The 26,933-nt window shown below is 47.4% G+C and overlaps 1 protein-coding gene across 34 annotated transcripts; it reads right to left on the minus strand.

Annotated features, from left to right (window-relative positions):
- Positions 1–221: 221 nt before the first annotated feature.
- SEMA4F (ssemaphorin 4F) lies at positions 222–26,901 on the minus strand. 34 transcript variants are annotated; one of them, XR_014841598.1, is made up of 15 exons: positions 26,639–26,901; positions 23,798–23,949; positions 23,088–23,147; positions 22,794–22,892; positions 17,925–18,018; positions 8,275–8,394; positions 8,018–8,169; positions 6,945–7,123; positions 6,594–6,741; positions 6,238–6,460; positions 5,988–6,097; positions 5,714–5,874; positions 4,439–4,497; positions 2,301–4,183; positions 222–2,192 (listed from the first exon to the last, which is right to left on the minus strand). XR_014841598.1 is itself a non-coding variant. In XM_003124985.7 (14 exons), exons 1-14 carry the CDS (start codon positions 26,784–26,786, stop codon positions 3,573–3,575), a joined length of 2,316 nt encoding a protein of 771 aa, XP_003125033.4. In that variant the 5' UTR covers positions 26,787–26,901; the 3' UTR covers positions 222–3,572. The 34 variants fall into 34 exon arrangements, 16 of the variants coding, with proteins under 16 accessions (XP_003125033.4, XP_020942980.2, XP_005662493.2 ...); XR_002342555.2 differs by having other exon boundaries at positions 222–2,213; XR_014841601.1 differs by lacking the exon at positions 23,798–23,949.
- Positions 26,902–26,933: the final 32 nt, after the last annotated feature.

Genomic DNA, 26,933 nt, shown 5'->3' on the forward strand with positions numbered 1-26,933 from the left:
TGTTACTTCCTAAAAACAAATTTCCAAAAGTATAATTATTGGGCCAAATGATACATAGACTTTAAAGTTTTTAATACATATCACCAGAATGCCTTCTGAAGAGTTCGTACTCATTTCACTTCCAACAATAGGATGGAAGACCCAATTCCCCCCAACCCTTGTCAGCATGAAGTATTAGCCACCTTTTCTCAATCCTTGCCAGTTTCATAGACAGAAAAACATTTCTTTTTTTAAAGTTTTATTATGTAAATTTGGATACACAGAAAAGACCACATAAGGCATATATATATGTCTATACTAGACTGTCTCAGTAGCTTCGAGAGAATCCAATTAGGGGTACAAAGACTCTTGTTATCTTAAGTCTGTTTCTTGTGCCACTACTTAAGAGTTGGAAAGAGAATGAGGTGTCTACAGGTTGCTTGGGATTTGGGACAGATCTTCAACAATAGCTTTTTTTCAAAGTGTATTATTAGCGGCTCACTTATCTGCCTCCCCACAGAATTAAGAACTTCAAGAAGGATGGGACTGTGTCTTAATCACTTTTTTTTCATTTTTTACAATTGTGGTAAAGTACACATACAATCTCCCATCTTAACCATTTTTAAGTGTACAATTCAGTGATATTAAATAAATTCGTAATATTATGCAACCATCACCACCATCCCAAACCTCCAGACCTCTTTCCACCTTGTGAAACTGACACCCTATATCCAATAACCCCCATTCTTCTCACCCTGGTGGAGCCCCTGGCCACCACCCTCCTACTTGCTGTCTCTGTGATGGGACTACTCAAAGTACCTCCTACGTGGAATCATACAGTATTTTTGTGACTGGCTTCCTGCAGTTGTCGTAATGTCCTCAAGGTTCATCCATGTTTGTAGCATGTGCCAGAACTTACTTCCTTCCTTAGCAGGGCAAGAAACATGTTGTTTTTAAACTGCTAAGAATAGGGGGTTGCATGTTACCACATCATAACAAAGCCTGGTCCTCAGTAGTACAGCAATAAACACTCAAAAGAAGCAAAGCTCCTAATGGCAGCTTTGTCATAAACCTTAGTAGAGGCAGCATGTGGACACCTTGGTTTGTCAACCAAGACAGCTGCACTCTTGAGTCTGGGGTAAGTGCAAGCCCCATCCCCAGCCCTCCCCACCCCGGCTGCTTTTATGAACAAAGCCAGGCAGGTCTCCGGCCACCAGAATTCTCATAATTCTACCTACAGGAACCCTGCGCCCTTCTTCTGCTCCCTTGCCCTTGGATCCTCTCCCATCCCACACCACACAGCCCAAGGATAATGCAATACTTAGACTGTTACTTTGGGAGCTGGTTTCATATTTCCATGGCATTGCTCACTCTTGGGGCCCACACTGTGGCTCTCCCCTCTTCATGCCTATTTCCATCCTTCCTCAGTGTTCCTCCAACCAGAGCCACTGTCCAAGGACCAAATGGCCCCAACCCACTGTGACCTGGCCCCCCCTCTTTGGGAAACTCTTCTCCACCCCTTTTCGCAGAGATTCCAGGCTCCTCTGAAGTTTCCCATTTCCTTCCCTCCCCCATAACGAAACCAACCCACAACCTCAAGAGAGAAGAGTGAAGTGAGGGTAAAAACCAAAGCACACGGGGCCTCCCTCCGTTCCCATCTAGAAAGACCGTTAAGGTCACCAAGGTCAGAAAATTATAAAAACCACAGGCCCTGCCTCCCCAAACCTCAACACGGCGGCTAAGATCTGACCAGAGATGCTCCAGGACAGGGCTTCAGTGTGAAGGACTCACCCTCCCCCACCATGTGGGCCTTAAAGTGACCCACGCATCATGGTTATCAGACAGTCAAGCTATAGGATTACGGCATCATAGGCCAGTTTTCACACTAACAACGTCCCCTGGTATAGACAGTGCTTTATTGTTTGGATGTTCTCGCATTTAATCCCTGCAGCAACCCTGAGGTAGGTATTATTATCCCCACTTTACAGATGCGTCAACTGTTGCTCCTAGGTTAGATCACTCTTTGAAGATCAGACACTTACTAGCGGCAAAGCCACTGATCATTCAAAGCCCAAGGGGACTCTTGAGTAGTTCACAGGCTGCTGCCGGTGGAAAGTAGAGCTGAAAACCTCAACTCCAAGAGGCTGGACCATTCACTGGAGCTCAAGGCGGTTCCTCACCAGGGACGAGGGAGGCACATTCACAGGCCAAGACTGGAACGGACCAGGAGAAGCCTAGAGCATGTGGGAGTCGTGAAGCAGGAAGAAGTCTGTATATGTGGTGACAGTTGACAGTGTCTTCAAATATTTGGAGGAACCCACCTTCCAGGGAATGAACCAGAGGCATCCGGCGGCTGCCAGGCCAGGAGCTGGCCACTGGGCAGGTGTGGCCGGGCAGGAAGAGCAGCCACGACGTGGCACCACCTCCGCCTGGCCAACATGTGGTGACCTTGGGGTAGTGGTCCTTTGTTAAGGCTTGAGATTCTAATGAGAGTCACAACTCCCCCCCCCCCCGAGAAAAACACAGACACACATGGACAGACTGCATTTTGCATACGATTTCAGGGAGTCCGTGGACCCCCAGTCCATAAACCCCACTTTAAAGCAAGGGTGTCACCCTGAATAAAGTCACTGATAGGAACCTATCTGTGCAGCTTGCATCTCCCATCACTGGGCCCCTTTGGCCATCCCCTGATATTTAGAATGTGGTGAAATTTATTTTTAAAAGGAGCCAAGGAAAGGGGTCCAGCCAGAGAAAGACCCGCTGCACATGGCAGTGGTGGCGGCCAGGAGGCTAAAACAAAGAGAAAGATGGGGTCATGTGTACCATTGACTTTCCCACCCAGAAGGTCACTTTGGGAGTTTTCTTCCTACTCAGCAGACAGCTGTGGGAGATGATGGAAACAGGGCAGTGGTTTGTCTCCTTTTAGAAAGGAGAGGCATTCCCTCACTAGCCACAGGGTGGAAAGTTCTACAGCCACTGCACTCGTTCCGACTTGCCCCCCTCAACCCCCATGAACACCCCTGAGCACTGGCCCAGTCATCCATGCACGGTGGCCAGGTCACCTATGAATAGCCATGTATTTACACACGCTCTTTCATGGACAAAGGGGTAGATCTCAGGCAGAGATTCCACGTTGCAGTTGGGGGATCATGCGCTCCCCAGGGAGAATCCGATAAACCGGGAGAACCAGCGAAAGGACTCGGTGCACATTAGCTCCCAGGCACTTCCAGGGCGCCTCCTCCTGGTCAGGGCCCAGCTAGAAGGCAAAGTCACAGCCGTGTCCTGTGTCCCTGACCAAACTGATGGGCCCAGGAGACTGGGCTGAAGGGGTCATAGAGGTTTCAAGGGCAGGGGCGGAAAAAGTCCTGATCACTGCGGGAGCAGTTCTGATCTTGAGTGGGAGTCGGGTGAAGGCCTGGCCCTGAGCCCATCCAGGCTGAGAGAGGGCACACAGGCAGGTCCAAATGATCACTCGAAGGCCAAAGAGAACCCAGAGGCCATCATGGTCCTCCAGGCTCACCGACCCCCAAAGCCCCAGTGGTCATTCCATTCCAGTGGTCACTCACACACTAGCAGTCACCTCCCCGGGCCTAGATGGACGTTTCATCACATGTGGCTAGAGGAGCCCCCGTCAGCCGAATGTGGGCTGGGCTCGGGCAAGGATCGAGCAAGAAGGGTGGAGGGAAGCCACCAAAGCCACTGCCCCTCTTGGCCAGGGCCAGGGGCAGCCGCTCATCTTCGGGAGAGGGAGAGGGAGGGTCCTGGCTGTAGCTTGTGGTCCCGGATGCTGGGACCCCCAGGTCCAAGCCCACCTTGTCTCTAGCCAGAAGCTCCCTCTGTCGCTGCCGCTGCTGACGCCGACCAATCAGGAGAAGAGTCAGGGATGCTGCAAGAACCCCCAGGAAGAAGCCTGCCAGTCCGGCCCCCACTGTGTGAGCCCGGCTTGGGGGCCCCCGCTGGCTGCCCCAAACCAAGCTGTAAGCAGCCACCACGCGGGCTGTCCCACCCTCCTGACATTCACAGGCATAAGCACCCATGGCCCCTGGGGACAGCGCCACCTCTAGCCCATTCTGCCGGGGGGTGAGCGCAGTCACTCCACTGGGCTGGTGCCACACACAGGACGCCCAGGCTGAGCTCGGGGAACACGGCAAGACCACGTGTGCAGCTGCAGCCACAGGAACTTCAAACACCACTGGGTGTTCTGCAGAGACAGCAAAGGCACACAAGGTGGTGAGCCTGCAGGCTGGGGGTGTGATGGAGACAAATGCGGGGTGATCTCAGATATGAGAAGGGGCCATGGAGGACGGGGCTGAAAAGGGGGTTCTCAAAGAGGATAAGGCCCTGGGTCCCTGGCTGCCATATCTTCCAGGATCCAAGTTTGAAAGCAGATCCATAAAGGACAACTTTCTAGGCCCTTTCCATCCCCTCTCCCCACATTTCTCTAAATCATACAGACCTCCAGGCTCTTTAGGACACAAAGAAGAGACATCTGCAGACTCTATGTCTTGAACCAGCCTGTAAAAAAGAGAACGCGTGATAAAGCCAGTGTCACCACCCCGCTCCCACTGAATGTTCACTCACCCATTCCATCTCCCAGCATCTCATAAATGGCCTCTAGATTATTAGTCAACACTCTTAAATCTTCATCCTTAAATTTTCCCCCAAAACCTCTTATACTCATGACATGGGCCATGTCAAATTCTACAAATATTTCTAACAGACTACAGAGCATTAAATTTACACTCGGTCTGTCAAAAAAGACGTGTGGGGAGCTTTAAAAGAAACACAGGAACCTTCCAAGAAATGTAGCTGGGTGTCCACAACTGCTCGATTTCTTTGGAAATGTTCTCTGTTATAAGATTTCTCTGTTAAGAGAAAGAGAAAACTTCTTTTCCATAAAAACTGATCAAAATTCCACAAAGGTCAGAGAGTTCCCATTGTGGCGCAGCAGTCACAAATTTGACTAGTATCTATGAGGTCTTGGGTTCGATCCCTGGTCTTGTCTTAGTGGGTTAAGGATCCAGCATGGCCATGAGCTGTGCTGTGGGTCACAAACATGGCTCAGATCCCGCGTTGCTGTGGCTGTGGCATAGGCCGGCGGCTGTCGCTCCAATTCGACCCCTGGCCTGGGAACTTCCACATGCTGCAGGGGTGGCCTTAAAAAGCAAAAAGCAAAAAATAAAAAAAAAAATTCAGCAAAGGTCAGTGAGATGACTTTCTGTTTCATAAAAGCAGCTTCGCCGAAGAGACCTCTGTGGCTGTCACCAGCATTCGGCTGGCTCTGAACACAGTGGGAATGAAATCACCCAGAGAGCAGGAGAAGGACTGAACCCTGAGCAACATCGAAAACCAGACGCTGGGTGGAAAACCAACCAGCAAGGGAGACAGAGGAAAGCCAGGAGAATGCAGTCGCAGAAGGCAAAGGATAGAGTGTTTCAAGGAAGGAAGGAGGGAGCTGTCAACTGTGAAAACACTTCCAAGAGCACCTAGAAATGAAAGCCAAGAAGTGGCTGGCAACATGCAAGTCAACCACGGTCAGGGCAGGTCCTGCAGAGAGGCAGGGACACTGAGGAAGCAGCACCAGATGGACAGACTGGCAGACAGACACACAAGTAACACTGAGAAACACACATACAGAGACAGGGCAGCATGAACAAATAAGAAACACACAGACACATGCACGGGCCAGAGCCTGGGGACATCAGGCGAGTAACAGTGCAGCCACGCTCACCCTCCACGCTCTCCCTCATGGGCCACACACGCAGCTAGCCGACCGCTCCAGGCGCAGACAGGGTCTCGGGCCAGGATGCACTCTGAGCAGCTCTGCAGACGGCCACAGTTGGTTGTGTTCACTTGTGTGACCTCAGTACCGGAGCCAAGCAGGAGCCAGTTCTACAGAAAGGGAGGGGGGAAGAGGAATTCACTGGCTCTCCCAGAGCCCAGGTCACGAACCGGCTCTGGACTCAGGAGTCTCTCCACCCGATTCGCCAAAATCTACAACTCACTTGATACAATTTCATATTCTCAACTGGCTGTGGCTCTGGGAATAAGGCCAGATCCTCCAGGACGCTGAGCTGGGCTCCAATCCGCACAGCTCGGTGGAGGTGTCCATCCTCTAGGAAGCAGGCAAGGGGCAAGATGCGGTAACACAACTGTGCCCGTACCTAGGGCCCTGGCACCTGTGTGTCTGGGACCCTCTCTGCGGCAACAGGTTGTGTGCATGGGATGGGCCACCTGCGTGGCTATTAAACATACCTGTCCCCAGATAGAGCACATCATACTCTTTGCCTGAGAGGCTGGGCACCCTGTGCGCCACAACTCGGACATAGGCTGTATCTGTAGTGACCAGCAAGGGGTGGCCGTCAGCCGGAAACACTGGCCTGTCCATGAGCGGGTGGTCCCGGATGAAGGTGAGCACGCGGTCAGGCAGGAAGAGCGACGAACCAAACTGCTGGAACTTCATGTTGTTGGCGATGCACTAGAGGAAACACAGGAGGAGTGACAAAGCTTCCCAGGGGCCAGGAAGTATGTGTGATGCCTCACTAGGCTCTTGTTATAATGGAGCGATTCAGGTATAAGGGTGAAGAACCGCCCCATGCCCCACCCCGCACCTCTCCAGGTCTGGGCTGGGGTACGTCATTGTCCATGACAGGCAGTCCCCTGTTGCAGTCATGTTTCAGCTCTCTGAAGGGACCATTCAGCACTGTCCGGATGTCTTGTGGTCGAAAGGAACAGACAGCAGAGATGGCAGCCCCTTCCCTGGAAAAGTCACATGGCGGAGCCAGATATTTGGAGAGAATTAGGGAGGCAACTCAACCCCCAGCAAATGACATGACCCACGAGAAACACACAGGGAGGCCTGCTCCAGGGCAAGTCCACCCCTCTGGAGGGGACAGCACAGACACGGCCCCAGCCCCAGGCATCTCCCGCCCTGTGAACTCTCCACATCAGGACCCCCTCACCACTGGGAGGAAAAGATGCCATAAAAGACGGGGGTCCCTGCTCCAGGCTCAGGTCGAAGAATGGCCATGTCCTGCAGGACACTGGAGGCCCGACCATGCTCAGGCCCAGGACACAGCAGGTCAGCCTTCAGAAACGTCGTCCACCTCTGCTGGAGGGTCTTCCGGCCCCCAAGGTCCCCCTGGGATGACAAGCACATGGGACGTTCCCTTTAGGCAACCAACACGGAGGGAGGACTGTGGAGACCAACAAGGATTTTTCCCAGACACAGACAGATAGGGGGACGGATGCACAGAAATGCAAGGACAGAGATACAGACGAGTAACTGAGGAGGACAGTACGATATGGGGGCAGGCAGGGTCACGACAACAATGATGACTAAGCTTACTGTGCACTTATAAAGTACCGTACTATGTGCTTTTCATAAGTTACCTCATTTCGTCTTCAAAACAACCCTGAGAGCAGGTGGCCATTCATACCCTCTGCTGTAAGGATGCTAGAGGACCTCCCGGAGTCACAGAGGCTGTAAGCAGTGTACCATGGACTTGAACCAGGGCTATCAATCGTTCCTGCCTTTAACCTCTAGACTATGTCTTGGGGACATCATCACACTGGGTAGTAATTGGATGAAAGCGACCACAGCCCTTTCCCCACAGTCCTCAAGCTTCCAGAAAAGTAATCAAGACCAGCAACAAGGAGTTCCCATCATGGCTCAGCGGTTAACCAAGCTGACTAGGAACCATGAGGTTTCAGGTTCAATCCCTGGCCTCGCTCAGTGGGTTAAGGATCCGGCGTCACCGTGAGCTGTGGTGTAGGCCGCAGATGCAGCCTGGATCCCGCATTGCTGTGGCTCTCGTGTAGGCTGGCGGCTACAGCTCCGATTCAACCCCAAGCCTGGGAACCTCCATATGCCGCTGGAACGGCCCTAGAAAATACACACACACACACACACACACACAAAACACCAGCAACAAATGAGACAGGGGAGAGATGCAAAGACAGAGACCAGAGAGGAAAAGACAGAGGACAGGCGGAGCAGCAAACAAGACAGACAGTCCTGGGACCAGAGGCTTACCGCGCACACACGGGCCACCCTCGGGACCTTAACGCGTTCGTATGAATCAAACGCTCGGGAAATCTCCGTAAAGAAGAAGTAGACCTCGTCATCTCCGTCGTCATCCCCCCACTCAGCTGGGCTCAAGGCCGTGGCGGCGACAAAGGCTGGGGCTGGGGAGACCAGCGGCCTCAGATCTCACAGACCTGCCTGGGGCCACCCAGCCTCCACCCACTCTGTCCCCAGAGCACCCCTGCAGCCCCCTGCCCTCTCCCCACCGTTAAGCCAGGATGGCAAGGTCTCTGTCCGAATCCAGTCCTCAGCACGACCCACAGCCCGGGAGATAATTGGCTCCGTCCCCAGGTAGTTTTTCACAGTGGCAGCATAGAGGACACCCCCTGCAGGGCGACAGGGAGGGGGTGGACTCTCAGACTCACTGGGGAAGCAGAGTGGGTCTCAGGCAGAGTAGGGAGTAAAGCAGGGGCTGAGTGCCTATTAAGTGTCAGGCAATGCGAAGCACAACAGGCATCACCTCACTGACACGGAAACAGCGCCCCAGGGCAGTAAAGGGAACCAGTGCTAAGGGAAAACTGCTGAAATGTGCATGTACATGAAGGGAGAATAAAGCCGTCCCTGTGGAAATCAAAAAATTTTTAAGTGATTTTTTCTTTTCTTTTTTTTTCTTTTTTTTTTTTTTTTTGTCTTTTTAGGGATGCACCTGCGGCATACGGAAGTTTCTGGACAAGGGTCGAATCAGAGCTACAGCTGCCAGCCTACACCACAGCCACAGCAACACAAGGCCTGAGCCATGTCTGCAACCTATGCCGCAGCTTGCAGCAATGCAGGATCCTTAACTTACTGAGCAAGGCCAGGGATTGAACCCACATGCTCGTGGATACTAGTTGGGTTCTTAACCCACTGAGCCACAACAGGAACTCTAAGATTTTTTTTGTTAGCTTGTTTCTTGTTGTTTTTAAGGACTTGTTTTACCCTATAATATGCTAACTACATGGTAACTTTCCAGGAAGGGGTTTGCTTTATTTGCGGCACGTCCCCATCGGTACTTAAGTCCTCCCACTACAGTAAATGTCCGAGAAAACTAGTGTTCTTTCTGAGCATCAGTGGGTGTACATTGCCCTGGAACAAGTCACAGCTTTAGGGTTTACTGGCATCACTTAGCGAATTCATCACAAGGCAGACTGCTGGGCCTTGGGCCCCCAGCATCTCTCACTCAGTAGAGTTGGGGGGTAGCCCAAGACCTACACTTCAACGAAGCAGGGTTACTCTAATGCGGGTGATTCAAGACCTCACTTTGTGAAACACCAACCTAGGGGATCCATCTGGAATGTTCCCCAGCCAGCCACAGGAAGCAAGGAGGAAGCACCTGTGACTTCCCAGTTCAGCGCTGGGGCAGAGGTGCTTTAGGAATGGTGGGGACAGGAGAAGAGAAAAGTCAGAGCCACTCTGAGCAGCATGGCCAAGGGCTTGGACATAGGCAGAGAAAAATGACTCAGGGGGCGAGAGAAAGTCACAACCTCCTGGTGGAGCGTGGAGCATTGTAGGGGCTCTGGAGAGAACAGAGATCCATTCCTTCACCACCTCCTACGTAAGAGGCATGTGCTAGGTGCTAAGCACAATACTGCCTGCCCCCCAAGAATTCCTATTTGAGTCCCGAAGACAAACAAGTCCTCAGATGACAAGGGGCAGGGACTCACTGGTATGTGGAGGAGCACAGAGGACCAGCCACACCGAAGTGGGGAAGCAGCATCCCAGAGCTAACGTCTGAGCTGGAACTGAAGAATGAGCAATTGGCCAAGTAGAAGCACTTGGGGGTCGGGGCAGGGCAGGGGGAGGTGGGCCAGTGAGGAAGAAGGGAGCTGTGCTCAGGGATGCGGGGCATGCCCCATGGCAGATGCTCCAGGGGGGGCCAGGGAGCAGAGGTGAGCTGCAGGTGTAGAGACAGGCACCCAATCGTCAGGCGTCTGTTCTGCCACACTAGGAAAATGAGGACTTCATCCTAAAGATGAGGGTGAAACTGCAGAGATTTTCTCGAGGTGGAGTGACACATTCAGGAAGACAATACTAGTTAAAAGGGCCTTCACACAGTCCAGGCCAGAACAGAGGGGAACTAAGCAGAGGGAAGAAAGGGGCTGGAATGGGGAGATTTTTCTGAGGCAGAGCCCATTAACAAGATGTGAAAATCAACTGAGCATGAGATGTGAAAGAATAAAGTAAAATAATGTCTCTAAGGTTTCCGATTATAAGATGGATAGTAGGAGACGGAGATATGACCCCAGGGAAGAGGTGCTGGAAGGCTCCCAAAGGAGGTGCTCAAGAAGAGGTGAGTTCGGCTATTCGACGAGCTAAGCTTGAAGCACCTTCAGGACAGCTGGTTAGAGATACTGGAAGGCATTCACATAGATGGGTCTGGGCAGAAGCACCAGAGTCAGGCAACCTGGGAGACTTGAACGCAAAAGCCAAGGAGACAAGGGAAGCCAGAAGAGATCCGGAGGCCCCGTCATCTGAAGACAATTCAGAAGAGCCCATCAGGAAGCAAGGTGTGGTGCTGGAAGCCAGCACAAAGCAACCCCCGCAGGGGCCGAGGGGCTCAGGCAGCTGAAGGAGGCAGTGGGGGTGGGCAGGGGGGCAGGGCCACTCTGAAGGAAGTGCTATTGTCCCGGAGTCACAGATGCTCATGTGAAGCTGCATGTCTCAGGCACTGAAAAAAACCCACTAACACTTAGTGTAGAGCAAAAAAGGCTCAGAAGCCCTCTGAAGGCAATGTGGAGGACTAGAAACCACCTGGGGGCAGGGGGCGGGGAGGGAGTCTGTACTATCACTTGAGTCTGTGAAAAGCACCCAGATATTCTGGAGTCAGGAAGGCTTGGGTTTGAACTCTGAATACTCAGTAGTAGTATGATCTCAGGTGAATTAACCTTCCTAAGCCTCAGGTTCCTCAACTATAGAATGGGGATAATACCACCTTTCACTCAGAGCGGTGCTGAGGGCCAAGTGGGAATAAATCCAGAGCTCCAGGTAGGACCTGGCGCATGGCTGGCATTCAGCAGGTGTCGCCTGCAGCTCCTCAGGAACCTCAAGGGGCCATATGCTCGATTTGCTGCCATAAGGGGAGGGGTGACAACTATAAAATGGCAGCCCTTTCCCTTCCAGGAAATTCCATGAAGGAGAAAATCGGGTTTGAGGCATAGGTTCTGGCTGTTAATGGAGCAGCAACTAAGCCAGTCCTCGGTACCTTGGGGGTGAAGGGGAAGTTGACATAGAAGCCAGAACTGGATTGAAATGTTTCCCTAAAAGACACAAGACACTCTAAAACCAAAACTCTGATAGAAGCTGGGTCATGGATACCCTGAGGATGGGTGACGGGGGGATGTGGTAGAGGAGAGAGTTATGAATATTTTGGAAGCATGACTTGGTGTGTTTGGAGGGGAACAGTCATAAGTATTCTGGAAACGAACCACAGACAACCATGCGAGGACCCAGTAGTGGATGGAGGTAAAGTCTCCAAATTTTCTAAGGGATCAATGGGGGCAGTCAGCCACTCTGCAGCCTAGAATTGCCCCAGAGCACTCCCTGGCACTAAGGGACTGCAGCAGGGATCAGACACTTTGAGGGGGAAGCAGTAGGGCTTCAGGTGTTCCAGAAGTACCAAGGGGTTTACAATCTTCACACAGAGAGAAGAGAGAGAAAGAGGAAAAGGAAGAGCAGCCATCACAGTCAGGACATAGGATCACCAGATGCCCTGGACTTTCCAGGACAGTCAATTCCAAATAGTCTGTTGCACTGTTCACATAATAAAAATATCTCTGGAGTTCCCATCGTGGCTCAGTGGTTAACAAATCTGACGAGGAACCATGAGGTTGCAGGTTCAATCCCTGACCCTGCTCAGTGGGTTAAGGATCCAGCGTTGCCATGAGCTGTGGTGTGGGTCTCACGGCTCGGATCCCGAGTTGCTGTGGCTGTGGTGTAGGCTGGTGACTACAGCTCCGATTACACCCCTAGCCTGGGAACCTCCATGTGCCATGGGAGTGGCCCTAGAAAAGGCAAAAAGACAAAAAAAAAAAAATGTGTATATGTCTGTAGACAGAGGAAAGATTGAAGGAGCTACAACTCTACAGTGTTACTCAGGTTTGTTTCCAATGAAACTACAAAATAATTTTTCCTTTCTCCTTTATACTTTTTTGTATGCACTGTATAATTTTTGTAGTTATCTTTCACTTTTATAGCCCCTCCAAAAAAAAAGAAAAAAAACTAAGATACTGTCATTCTGGAAAGAAGAGGGAAAAAAAGACAAAAAGGCACACAGATGAAGAATCACAGCCAAAGAAACATGACAATTATGTGCAGAAATAGATCTCTACTTGCTCAGATGTAAAGCCTGTGAACAGAGACCTCCCAGATATGTGACCCCACACCAACAAGCCAGGATACGAGCCATGAGGCATGTCAGGGAATATGTCACTATACTCTGTGGGGCTCAAATTTTCACTCTGGTATCAAAACGCTCACTTTTAAAGGTTTACAATAGGAATTATCACTCATTAGCTTTAAAAAGGTTTTAAACATGCCCTGGCCTGCCTTCCTCCACTCTCTTTTCTGATGGTCAGAGCTTTGCAGGATAAATAGCTCTTAAAAAAAAAAAAAAAAAAAAAAAAAAAAGGATAAATAGCTCCTGCCCTAATATTCTCCATCTCCTTATCTAAGGATTACATCAGCTGGATACCGTTGTTGTTGTTGTTGTTATTATTATTATTATTATTAAATAGCCTTTTATCAAGACATAATTATAGATAATTGGAAATGTAATGTTTACTCTACCTTTTCCTTTACTGGCCAGACAGGATACATAACTGCCTTGTTTCAATGTGTGAATGCTAGTCTTATTTTTTTAATAGCATTTTTTTATTGCTCAATTACATTAATAGTTGTACAACGATCATCACAACCAATGTGAATGCTAGTCTTGAGGTACACACTCAAGGGTCTGAGATACGGCAGACCCCAAAATGCTGGCAGCATCCAGTGTATCTGGAACATGTACAGTGCTTCTTGGCAGATGCAGTAATGACAAGATGCAATGAGACAAAGAGGAGACAAGAAAAACACGAGGTGGTTCTCAAAGAGAAAAAGCCAAAACTCCCTTCCGCTCTTCTTGATGAAAGCGCTCTTTCTTATTCAATATGAGAGGGAAGATAAAGACGCCTGATCACTGTCTAGCTTGGGCGCCAGGGTGGGTAATGGCACTATGCACTCAGAGGGGACACTGGTGGAAGAGAAGGTCTGGGGGAGGGGAGTGAAGATGATGAGCTCAGTCTGGGACATGCTGATCTAAGGGGAGATGTCTGGAAGGCAGCTGGACGTGTGGTCTGTGGCTCCAGATAATGTAGAGGAGGCATCAGAATGCAGTGGAAACAGAATTCACAGGGCTAGTATTAGGAAATATGAAAAGTGTCGGGTTTGGGAGGCACCAGAGGCAGTGGAAAGAGAATCCATGGGACGGGCTGAGATCAAGGTTACAGAGAATGCAAGAGAAGAGGATCCCAGGTAGAAGTCTAAGGAATCCCAACATCTAAAGGAAGACAAAGACCCTGCAAAGAAGACTCAGAAGGAATTGCCAATGTTCTTAGGCTAATGTGGACATTATTGTCAAAATAGTTGCATTTTCCCCAACTGGAACAGTTCCAATAGAGACACAGATCATTTTTGTTATTTATATCTAAGTGTAGTACAGATAAATGTCATATTTGAAGACAAGATTTCTGAGGCTTTTTCCTAAAGAAATGCAAGTACCAATACACACATGAAAAGCTATTCAATCTAATAGAAATGCAAATCAAAAACATCAAATTGGACTCTGGAGGAAGTCACTGTTGTATGTTTTTTAACTCTATTTCAGGGGCTGACTGGGTGTGATGAGAGAGGCCCTCTCATCACTGCTGGTAGGACTAACTGGAGAGTAATTTGGCCAAATCCATCAAGCACTATAAAGAGCTTTTACATCCTTGGGCGCAGCAATCCTACTTTTCGGATAGACTCATGCAATTAATTAGATTCATGTAAAGGATTTACATTAACACTTAAGTAAAAGGAGTCCCTCTGCAGCATTATCTGTAAAAGCAAGAGTTTATTTTAAAATCTGAATATATAAAATTCATTAAGTAATTAAAAATAAATAAATAAATAAAATCTGAATATAAATATTGGGAATCATTGAATTATGGTGCTCTATTCATAGGATGAAAGAGTACGCCATCACTAAAAACCAAGTTTCAAATAATGAAACAAATTCTACAATGAGAAAATATTCAATATACAATACTAAGTGAAATATGCAAAATAATCCCGATTTATTATAAACACACACACATACACATACATGTGCATGCACACACACAGTATAAGAAAGTACTCCAAAATAATAATAGTGGTTAACTGGTGATGACTGAATTACAATAAACTTTTCACTTTCTTCTTTATACATTTCTACATGTTCTTAATTTTCTACTAATGTACATTGCAATTTTTAAAATTTAAAATAAGAAATGCTCCTATTATATTCTAATAATATTTTCATTGCTAAAATCTTTTTTTTTTTTTAATTTCAAAATACCTCTGTTATCCATAAGGACAGCCATATGGCTCCTGAGAATTTTGGTTCTAATTCTTATGTAATGTTGCCACTATCTTCAATTTTCAAAACAGGGGGGGCAACAGGACACAATGGATCAACACTGAAAGTTCCAACTAAATATTGGCATTATGTCCAACCAAGAAAAAGCTTAAACTTAGGGCTAAAATCTTTAGCCCTATAAAAAAAAAAAAAACTTTAGAGAAAAACTTGAAACATGGATATTGACTGTGATTTGGATCTGAGACAGAAAGAGCCATGGAGGTTCTATGTTAACGGTCTTAAGCTAGCCATTCTAAACTGTTAAAAAGTGATTTCTGATCTCCTCCATCAGTTATCAGCTGAAAAGCAACACTGAATTTCATTACTGGGGGGGGGGGGGGAGACTTGAAACCTGTCTGAAAATGTTCTTTGTTATGCAATCATCTTATTTATGAAATTTGTACTCAAACCACATGCTAATGCAATTCCACTTGCTGAGTGGAACACAGAGAAATTACACATAGACCATTGAATAAATACACTTAAAGATACTGTTTGCAACAAAAGAAGTATGTTATATTTTACAGAGAGGCAACTGAGAAGTCATTTTTTTTTTTTTTTGATAAACAATTGTGTGGAATCAGGAGACATATACAACTACTAAAACTGAGAAACCTTTTTTTTTTTTTTTTTTTTTTTTTTTTTGGCTTTTTAGGGCTGCATATGCCACATTCACAGCATATGGAAGTTCCCAGTCTAGGGGCTGAATCGGAGCTGCAGCTGCCAACCTACATCACAGCCACAGCAACGCAGGATCTCAGCCACCTCTGTGACCTACACCACAGCTCTTGGCAATGCCAGATCCTTAGCCCACTGAGCGATGCCAGGATCAAACCCACATCTTCATGGATACCAGTTAGGTGCTCTGCTGAGCCACAATGGGAACTCCAGAGAAATCTTTCTTAATGATGCTAATGACTGGTTCAGAGATTTGCAAAGATGCTTGATAAAAAGCCACTAAACTTTTATTCAAACATGTATGACTATAAACAAGGTTTCACTGATTTCAACTACAGATGAATTGATAAAAATGACAATTCAAATACTGTATTTACTAGATATACACTTTATGTTCATTTTAAAAAACTTTTATTATGTTATTTATTATATTTCAGACAAGATAAATCATTAACTAAATGACTGAAGTGATTTAACCTATATAGCTTTTAAGGCTTTTCCTAACAAAGTTATGCATAAGAAAAGTTTCAATGTTAGATCATATCTTAACTTTTGTTTTTCATAAAACATTGTCCAATATTTAAATTAAAATTTAAACTGTCCAATATTGTATGATAATGTTCAACTTTAGTGAAGAAAGAAAAAAACAGTATGATGAATGATGTTAAATCAATGATTAGCTAGTTGGGAAAAATCAATTTTGATTCCTTTCTCATGCCAGTTGTCAAAATAAGTTCCAAAGAGATCAAAGAGTTAAAATGTTTGGAGAAAAAAGTTTAAGAAGAAAATTTTATCTGCCCTCTAACTAAAGAAAGATTTAGCTTTAAAAAATATAATCACAAAGGAAAAGATACAGATTGGAATACTAATACCCTACTTGATAACTGACCTAAAAACATGAGCTGAGGACTGATCAAAGAAGAAATAAAAGTACTAAAACATGAAAAAAATGTTCCACTTCACTAATATTCAAAGAAATACAAATGAAAACAAGGTGCCATTTTTAGCCTCGAATTAGCAAGGAAATATTTTAATGACAATAATATAGTGCGGTGAAATTTATGTGAGAAAAAAACTTACTCGCTGCTGATCTAGGGTGTGAATTGGTATACCCTTATCGAGAACTCAATTAGCAACAGATAATGAACTGTAAAATATTCACACCCTTTAATATAGTAATCCATTTCCAGGAGTCTTAAGGAGACAATCTAAAATGAGGATAAAAATTTACATGCAGGAGTTCCCTAGTGACTCAATAGGTTAAGGATCCAGTGCTGTTGCTGCTGTGGCACAGTTTCAACACCTGGCCTGGGAACTTTCACATGCCGCAGGTGGGGCCGAAAAAAATTATATACAAAAATGTTCGCTACAATGTTATAGACAATAGCAAAAACTTCAAAGTGAATGAAATAAACTTGAAAATAAATGTATGTAAGTGATTTGGAATTGTTTAATTAAATTATGGTGTGTTCACAAGTTGAGCAGCATGATCCCATTAAAAATTTTCTTTACAAGGAATTTTTAAATTATATAGCAATGCCTAGGGTATAAAGTTACAGGATAATATTCAAAATTATATCTATGTAGCATGACATTTAAATGCTTCCTAATATACACTCTCATAAAATTTCTATTAATTTGCTTGTTTTATACTATCAGGAGAAAAATGGCTGGATTCCCACTGAATATATGTGGTCTGACCTAAAATACAGGCTATGGACACTGTATGTATACAGTTCACTTTGCGGCTGCCAAAGAATTAGGCAATCATTCTCCAGAAAAGGTTTAGGAATAATTGATGACAGAACCATTCAACACTTGCGCGAACGTATATGGATCTGTTCAAAGGAAGTAACAGCAGGAATTTACTTAAGTCATCACTGACTCCTCTGAGCAACAAAGGATTGGGCCAGCAAAATACATGAGCATGAGTATATATGCATGTGGACACACACATTAAAGAAGCTAGAAGGAGCTATCCTAAAACTCTAGCAGTGGTTTTCAGAGTAGGGATACTCTGTGCTAATATGGTAGCCACTAGGCATGAACAGCTGTTTATATGTGAAAAAAAATTACTTAAAATGTAATATTCTTTCCTTCAGTCACACTAGTGAGATTTCAAGGGCTCAACATGTAACTAAGTGGCTGCCATATCAGACAGTGAAGATACAGAACAATTCCCCTGTCACACAAAGTTCTTTTGGACAGTGCTGTTCTAAAAGATTTCTTATGTTCTTTACACTTCTTGCAAATGTATTGCAACATGCATTGTAGCAGTTCCCCTTAGAAACAGGAAAAAATGACCAGAAGAAATGAGGTTAACAGAGGAAATGTTCACATTAGAGGAGGAGATGACATATTCTCCAGAGAAAAGCGAGGGAAACGACACTCTGCAGGGAAAAGCAGGTCACAAGCATTCTGGGAAGAAGAGGCAAGGCTAGAAAGAGATGTGGGAATAGTAGACATTCCAAGGAAAGGAAAGGACACAGAACTTCCAATAGCAGGGTGGGGAAGGAGGCAATTACAGCAAGAAGTCACAGGTTCTCGTCTCTCCCCACTCACCAGCCATCACAGCTGCTGACCGCTGAGCTGGCTCAAAAGGACATTTCCCCCGGCCACTCTCAAGGCTTTCAACCTGCTGGAAACTGGACACATCCTACAGACCAGAAGGGGGTAATTGGTTTAGAGGTCATGGGGAGGTTCATGGTGAGAATTACAAAGACGGTCCGATGAAGGAAAAAACCCAGTTCCCACTGACTTCCCATGCTCCCGCTACCAGCCCTGTATTCCCAGCCTGCTCTCCCTGATTCTGCCACCCCTTCTTGCACTTCCCATCTCCGCCATACCTCTTTTCATCACTTGATTCCTCTTCCCTCAATTCCTCTAGTACCCAACACCCACAAACTCTGAGGAAGGAACACGTAGGATGGCCCTAGAAGCCTCTGAGAGGCTGAAAGGCAGCTCCTTCCTCTGAGACACTGCCGAGCTGTCAGGTTTGCAACGGGCTGGAGAGTGTCCTACAGGACAAGGAGGACCTGGAAGACACCTGGCCTCCTGAGGGCTGGAGCGCTTAGGAAGAGCAAAGAAAAGTACAGGTTGATGTAGAACCATCTCAAGCCCAGAAGTCTAGAGAAAAGGACCATCCTTCCCCTTCTCCCACCCCATGAATACAAGCTGGAACCAGAGTCAAGGATACAGAGAAAGAGGGAAGGGACTCTGCCAGTGAAGACCCGAAACTCAGGTCAGAATCTGAGGATCTGCTAAGTACCTTCCTCATCCAGGGACTCCAGAGGGGCTGATCTGGCAGGAAGGCGGGTGGTGGAGACGGGAAGGGAGAGCAAGAGGTTTAAGAGTTCCACCAGAGCCCCCCAGATGTCACCTTAGCTGAGCATCCAGCACTAAGAGAGGCTTCAAGATCGCATCTGAAATTGAAAATCGGGGATGATTTCAACCAGGACTGACAGGGAAGTTAACTGTGACCAAAGTTACAGCATGGCAGTGCCAGGCACCAGACATGTTATCTCCAGTTCACAAACGAGGGTGGACATATGGTGTTGCTGGAGCCTAATTACTTTGATGGTAGTTGAGGACCAATGCAATCTATGTCCCTTGACATAAGTATACTACTGGCCCATCTGACTGCTCAGTTATTTGCTGTTTTATTTTACTGAGAGAGCCTTGAAAAAGGCCTGTTAAAATTAGATGTGATCTGATGCCCCATCCCCCCAAGAGGGATACAGGCTCAAGAATCTTCTGGAATGGAAGACCCCCACAGAAGCACAATCACCTCCCAGTGTGGTGGTGGGAGCACCCCAGCCTGGGGAGAAAGATGACAGTTCAGTGAGAGATTACCAAGAGGTCTGGGCACGCTGAACATGGGGTTACAACCTACTGCTGTGGTCCGTCGAGTCTCTCACCTAAACTACGGCAGTACCTCCTTCTCCCCTCACTCCTAGCCTTGGCCCCAATTTCCTCGATATCTACCCCAGATTCATAATCCTAGACTATCAGTCCCTGACCTGACAAATCTTTGAGTTAGAGAATGACAAAAATGACTCAGCATTGCCTCTTTATCCCAAACTTCTTCTTCCAACCAAACCTCGATCACCTGTTATTCCTAGAAAATAAATTAAGCTTGAAACTACTCCCTTACCTTTCACTGAGGACTTAAAAAAGATGAGCCTTTTCTCAGTTCTCATTCTCTCTAATCACACACCATTGGATACTTCTGATGCACTCCCCTGCTTAAAATATTCTATTTCTTAACTCTCTTAACACTCTGCTCTCCTGGAGTCCCCTTCTCCCATCTGTTGTTTCTCTTTTCCTTTCTTGCCCCTAACCATGTATCCTGAGTCCTTTTTACATACTTTGAATATCTCATTCACTTTGACATTTCCAGCCAGACTTTCTCCACAAATCATTCCCCAAACTCGAGTCCACCTCTGCACTTGACCCCTGGACTTCCCCACAGAGGTGATCTATCAGTCCCTTAAAACTAAACAGGTCAGAGAGTTCTCATGTGGCACAGTATGTAGGTTAAGGATCTGGCATTGTCACTGCTGTGGCTTGGGTCACTGCTGTGGCACAGGTTCAATCCCTGGTAGGGGGAACTTCCACATGCCATGGGCACCGCCAAAAAGAAAAAAAAAAAAAACTCAACATGTCAAAACTCATTCTCTTCCAGTTTCCCCACATGGCATCACCATGTTATCTAGGTTAACAGCCTTTGAGCAAGTGAGCCTATTACTACATACATTATTGTATGGTCAAGGTGACATTTAATTAGGGTCTAAATGGGTAAGACCAAGCCACCACATTACCTGAATGTTGAGATTCTTGACTGTATCATCATTGTGTCAGCACTATCCTATCAGCATCAGTTGTGGTGAAGGCAAGTCCCTCGAGTTGAAAGCCAGAGCTATGGAGGAAGGCTCTTACTGAGCTGTTCTTTGACTTTGGCCAAGAAGAATGCAAGGCATATTAAGGACCTTTCATAACGTTTGGGGAGGGAGGAGAGAATGGTCCCTGTTACATGAAACAAATCAAATGTCACAAGAAACTGAAGCCAGCTAAAGTCTTCTTCTAGGCTACAGGCTGGACTAGAAGGACAGGGTAGTGGAGCAGAGCCAGACAAACCTGAGTTTGAATCTTCCCTCTGCCTCTGCCTCTGCCTCTGCCTCTGCCTGCTGTATATCTCAGACTTTTACCTAACTTTTCAGAACCTGTTTCATTCATGTAAAATGGAAATAAATACCATCATGCTGTATCATCTCTATCAAAATAAATAAATATCATGATGTGGTGATAAGAATTACACTCAACTGTGAAGGTAAAGCATCCAGGACCAAGCTCGCGACAGAGCAGACACTCAATGAATGGCAAGTCTTGTCATCGTTATTGTTGCTGTTGTTGGAAGTCTAACGTTTTTCTCTGTCAACTATTGGAGCTCCCTCAACAAAACAGATTAAAGCATTTTCCTCCAGTGTCTGATGTTCTCTCACTGAAGGGAGGCACTCCACATTGTAGGAGCTGGTGGGTCTTATGCTTCAACTTCTTTTTGAGAACCTTCATTTCTCTAAGCAATCAACTCAGCAAGTTGCTGGGTCTGGATCAGCTAGTCAAAGCTCTCAGGTAACAATTATCCACAGTCTCAAAATCATCGATCTGGGACATGAGAAGCTCTGCACTAAGGATAAGGTAAAGACTTGCTCAAGCAGATGGGGATTGCCAGGCTGTACGATCAGACAGTTACAGGCAGAAGAGAGCATTCAGTAAGTCTAGAGAGTGGTCTCAGATGCTTGAAGGGTTAATGCATTTGTGAGCTGTGCCCTGTATTCTCCTACAAACAAGGTTTGATCTAAGGACAGTCCTTCATTTTATGAACCTGTTAGACAGGAGGCTTCAGCAAAAGAGTGGAAAGTTGGAGGAGTGCTGTTCATAGACCCCTGGCTTCATTCACTCAAAAACAGATAGATAAGGGCCCAGGTCATACCAATCCTGAAAGGCATGTCCAGAACATATTCCACCTAAATCCTTATCTAACAACCATTAGGGTCTCATCTCAGAGAGCCAAAGAAGAACAGAAGGCCCTGGGGAACTAACCTGACATAAGCGCATTGTCTGTAAACTCTATGGCTCTGGTATTCACGCCCAAGGGTTCTCTGATGGTGCACATACTAGAAAAGGACAGATACAGCAATGGCAGTTTCAACGCTACTTTGTGAGACCTGTAGGGAAACCATGCCCTCGACATTACCCGAGAGATTTTTCAACACCATCTGGAACTGGGAAAACTTCCCAGGAGGAGGGTGCCATGCCCACCCTTATAAGGGGCCTAACACCAGCAAATAACTCAACATCAGCCCAACTAATTCCAAGGAGAGCCCAGAGGGATGGACTCAGGCAATCAACATACACAATTACAGCATCCTAGGCCAGAAATATAAGACAATGTTAACAAAGAAAGGTTTGGAGGTACCCACTGATTAGATCCATGTGGCAAGGATTACTGCAGACTACAGAAGGGTCAAGTTAAGATCTACTCTTAAGGAGCAGGGTCAGGAAAGGGAGCTGTTGCTCTCCCTCCGACCCCCAGCAGAAGGGACAAAAAAGTGTCCAGTGACACAAAGGACATGTGAGGCTTTTGACTCATTCCAGGGCCTGGTCACAAATAGGTGCTGCCAGAGGAACAGTAACTGATACTGGATAACTGATGGGAAAAGCTGAGGAGTCAAAAGCATGAACATTCTTCCTGGGATATCAGCCATCCCGGGGACTTCTGAGGCCATGACTCACCTCGGTGTAACTGGGAGTCTCCATGCCCCACGTCTTCCTGGGTGTGAGGTTAGAGATGCCCAGGGCTTTAGCGGCAATGGGCAGGACCAAGAAGAAAACATGGCTGCCGCAGTGCCCACTTTGAAGGCAAGGACCAAAGTACGGGGCCCGCAGATACTATGTCAGTGGGCAGTGACCTCAGAAGCCGTGAGAGCAAAGGGTCCCAGCCCGCACAGAAGGAGGTTGACAGTGAAGGTGGGAGAAGGTGGAGAAAGACAGTCACATGCCACGGGAGGAAGAGGCATAAACTGTACTGCTTAAGACATGGACCTGGGCTGCCTGGACAAAGCACACAGGGCAAGGAAAACAGGAGTTACTGGGCTTCTGATGTTTCTCCTGGATCTCTCCTCCTCACAGCCTAGCCAGCATCCTAACTCCCTCCACTGTCCCATTCTGTCTCTTTATACTCTGTACACCTCTCCTTCTACAGACAATCCCCCCACCTCCCTCTCATCCCTTCCCTCAGCAGAATGAGGCTCTACCCTATGAGGACATCCCTCACCCCCAATGCTTATCATGCACAAGGGTAGCCTAGGGCTGACCCCATCACAGTCACTCACAGGAGACCCCTCCCATCCACCCACCCCTGTCACTCACAATAACCCCGCACTTCGGATCAAAGGCGAAGGTGCCACAAGTGAGGAGGTGAGAAGCATTGGCAATGGCGAGAATCTGGACAAAATTGTGACATTCGTCCTGGGGGTCAGAGATGGTTAGAGAGAATCAGAACAGCAGGTACAAGGAAGGGTAGTATTAGGACAGTTATACACAGCTGGGGCATAGTGTTAGAGTCCCTGCTTGTTGGGATGGGAAACCATAGGGGACTGACGGTGTCAGGGCTGGGCCAAGGCCTCAAGTGACACTCAGGACAGGGCCCGGATTTATACCTACCTCCTTCTTGCCTTTCTTCCTGCAGTTCTGTCTGTGGGCCTCAGGCACCATCCAGTCAATCTAAGAAAGAAGGAGGAATCATTTTCCCCCAGATTCTCCCCCAAATTCCTCCCAAGTCAGGGTAGGTGACATAGTTCCACAACTTCCATCAAGTTGGGAACCTTCAGAGACACCACCCCTGCTCCCCCACCCCGAACCGCAGAACACTGTTCTTCAAACTGGAGGTCTCCACCCATTAATAAGTAATGCAATCAATTTTGAAATCTCCATCAACATTCTTTTTAATGAAACAGAATACATCAGAATGTATCACATATAGGAGAACAGATATTGTTTCAAGAAAGTTTTCTTTCAGTACACACTTTGTATACTGGGTCAATATGTACTCTTTTCTTACTAAGGGGTGGTCCAAAAAGTTTGGGAGCTATTGCCCTAGAGTCATGATTCTAACGATTCCTCTGCCCACTGCCACCTGAAACCTGGTCGTTGTGGTGTCCTCCCCATCATCAAGAAGGTCCTTCACAGCCTCCCAGCCACCATGACCCCCTCATCACTCGGCTGAGACAGTGAGGTTGCTGATCTATCCTCACTCATTTTCACCAATACCTCCCCTCCTAACACAACACCTCCCACACACACAACAGCCCATAAAACCATGGATCTAATCACATGCCCTGGGATCTGAGGTCCGCCCCACTCTTGTCTCTCACCCTTCGGGGTCTCTCCCCTGAAAACGGCAGGGATAAAGCGAAGATGGTGTCCCGGGCGCCGACATAAAGTGTATGGGAAGCAGGATCCACAAGGAGAACAGAGTAATTGTATGTCTGAGGGATGGTGAACCGGGTGAGATAGGAGTCAGCCTCTGGCAGGAAGAGAGGGTGAGAGTGAAGAGTGATATCAGCCATCGCTTCATAAGGGTTTGGTGCACAAGGGTAAAGCCAGAGGGGCCATTTTTTGTTTTCTCCCCAGTACCATGTACTTAGCAGACTTAAGAGCAAAAACAAAGTCTTGACAGGTCAACTGTCTAACTTCCCCAGAGAGAGCTAAATGATGAGGCCAGTGTATTTAGCACACAGTTAAGTATACTTTTTCTATACAAAATAGGACACCTTATTAAAATGATGGCATAAATATTAAGCCTGTAATTTCTATTCAGAGCAACTAATACATAATTTGAAAATACTTATAGAAGATAGATACAAGTCACTTCCTCTCTAAATTTCTTTTTCTTTTTTTTTTTTTTTTTTTTTTTGTCTTTTTGCCATTTCTTGAGCCGCTCCCATGGCATATGGAAGCTAGGGGTCAAATCGGAGCTGTAGCTGCTGGCCTACACCACAGCCACAGCCACAGCAACTCGGGATCCGAGCCACATCTGCAACCTACACCACAGCTCACGGCAACACCGGATCCTTAACCCACTGAGCAAGGCCAGGGATCAAACCTGCAACCTCATGGTTCCTAGTCAGATTCGTTAACTACTGAGCCATGACAGGAACTCCTAAGTTTCCTTCTTCAAAAAGCACTACTTAATAGCAACTTCTTTTTACCTAGAAGGGAACTGTCTCACTCTCTTTACCAACACATTAGGAAACTATCTCCTCTCTCCCCCACCACCCTTTATCTCACACCCCAACCCTTGATCTCACCCAGATTCCACCCAAAGAGGAAGAGAGGCGAGAGTATATGCTTCGGGCACAGATCAGCCTAAGTTCAAATGTGGCTCTTTCACTTCCCAGAGGTATGATCGTGATTAAATTACTTGCCCTCTCCGAGCACCACTTTTCTCATCTGTAAACACCGCCATCCAGGCTTGTTGAGAAGTAAATGTGATAACACATGTGGAAGCATCTGACACATACTACATAGTTCACAAATGGTGCCTTTCTTCCTTCCTTAAGTATGTGCTCCGTTTGGGCCAAATCTAAACCCATATCAGCATTCAAAATTGACCTATTTAATAATAACAAATCAGTTAAGATGAATTTACCATCTTAGTGCCACCTCTGGCTCTGGGGACCTGAATTACTACAGCTCTGCTCTATCTGCTTCATCTGCTAGGCTACCCTCAAGGCTGGCAGGATGGCCATGCACCCTTAGATGTGCTGGTGTATACAGCCCAACCCACCTCACCCTCTCACACCCATACTCATGTCTGTGCTGTATTCCACCTAACCATCCCATGCTTACATAGGCCCTGGATCACCCACTGCCTTTCATATCCCCAACTCTGCCTCATCTTGTCATATGGACCTCTCTGGAATCCCAGATCATCAACCCAGCCTGACAACCTCAACTCCATGTTGTGGCTATTGCTCCAGCACAAACTGAAACCCAGGTTCTGACCACAACCTTGTCTTCTGGATTCATACTATCCCTCTGTGTCACTGGTCCAAAGGGACACAAATAATTTAGAAGACTCTGAATTACTATTATCCAGTTGTGAGTTTTTCCCAACAGGTCATACTCTTGGCTTCACTGGCTCTGTCTGCCCAAGGTGCTAACACTCAGTGCCCACTGAGAAAAACACAAGGCCCGTGGCCACACTCATCCCCACCTCAGCAAGAACCTTTAAAGTGTGAACCACTCCAATGACCACTTTTAACCTGCGGTATCCCCTGGCTTCTTTGACAACTTTTGAAAGGATATCTCCCTCCTTTTTTATTTCTGAAGACTTAAAAATAAACAGGATTTTTTTCTTTTCTTTTTTTTTTTTTTTTTTTTTGGCCACACTTGCGGCATATGGAAGTTCCCAGGCTAGGGTGGACCGAATTGGAGCTGGGGCCAGAGCAACGCAGGATAGGAGCCCCATCTGCGTCCTACACCACGGCTCACTGCAACGCAGGATCCTTAATACACTGAAGGGATCGAACCCGCGTCCTCGCGGATTCTAGTTGGGTTTGCTACTAGTCCAGTTACCACTGGTCCACAAGGGGAACTCCTAAACATAATTTTAAATCAACTCATTGAATCATTTCTCAGCACCCAATGTAGGGAACAGGTAGAGGGAGCTGGGAACGTTGAGGAAGTTAGAGGTTGTGGTCAATAGGTGAATAGGAGTTGGTGTCAAAGATGAGAGGACTGGGAAATGGGTTATGGAGATTAGAGCTGTGAGCTGGGCAAAAGGATCGGAGGAGGTTAGAACTGATGATAAGGGATTGAATTTGAGAAGAGGGCAGAAGAAAATGCTAAGCTGGTAGAAAGAAGGATGGGTGTTTGGGGTAGAGTGAATGATTGATGGATTTGATAGGCATCAGGCCTGAGAGGGAAGACTGGATTAAGTGGGAGGAAACTTCTAAATAGACTGTCTCTGGCAACCCCCACCCCCTTCCTGGGCCTCAGTGCCCACGTCTGCAGGGGCGGTAGAGCCGCCTTGGGCGTGTCGTGGGAGCCGAATCGCCCAGCCTGGTGGTGCAGCACCACGTGGGCGTCCCGCCTGCATCCGGCGGGGCGTGGGCGGCGCGGTGGGGGGGGAGGGCAGGTGGGTTCGGGTACCTGCAGGCGGGGTCTGGTCGCTGCGCGAAGGGCTAAGGGCGAGGGCGTCGGCGCCTTACCGGAGATAGGAAGTGAGGTCCTCGGCACCGAATGGGGGACGCGGCCGGACACCGGGCTGTTCAGCACCGCCATCAGCAGCAGCAAAGGGAAGGGCAAGACCCTCGGCAGTCCGAGGCCCGGGCGGGGCCGCGCGACAGAAGCCAACATCTTTGTCACCGCCCAGCCGCCGAGGTGTGACGCGCCCCACAACCTCCTCTCAGATCCCTAGGGCCACCAGCCTCGGCCCAGCTCGGCTCTCCTCGGTGGGATTCGGCCTCCGGCTGCCCGACAGAACGCAGCCCGGCTCCGCCCCTT

Source organism: Sus scrofa, chromosome 3 (genome assembly GCF_054392235.1).
Source record: "Sus scrofa isolate SSC_HxYL_T2T_F1_AM1 chromosome 3, Sscrofa_HxYL_maternal_Yorkshire_Landrace_v2.0, whole genome shotgun sequence".
Taxonomy (NCBI): domain Eukaryota; kingdom Metazoa; phylum Chordata; class Mammalia; order Artiodactyla; family Suidae; genus Sus; species Sus scrofa.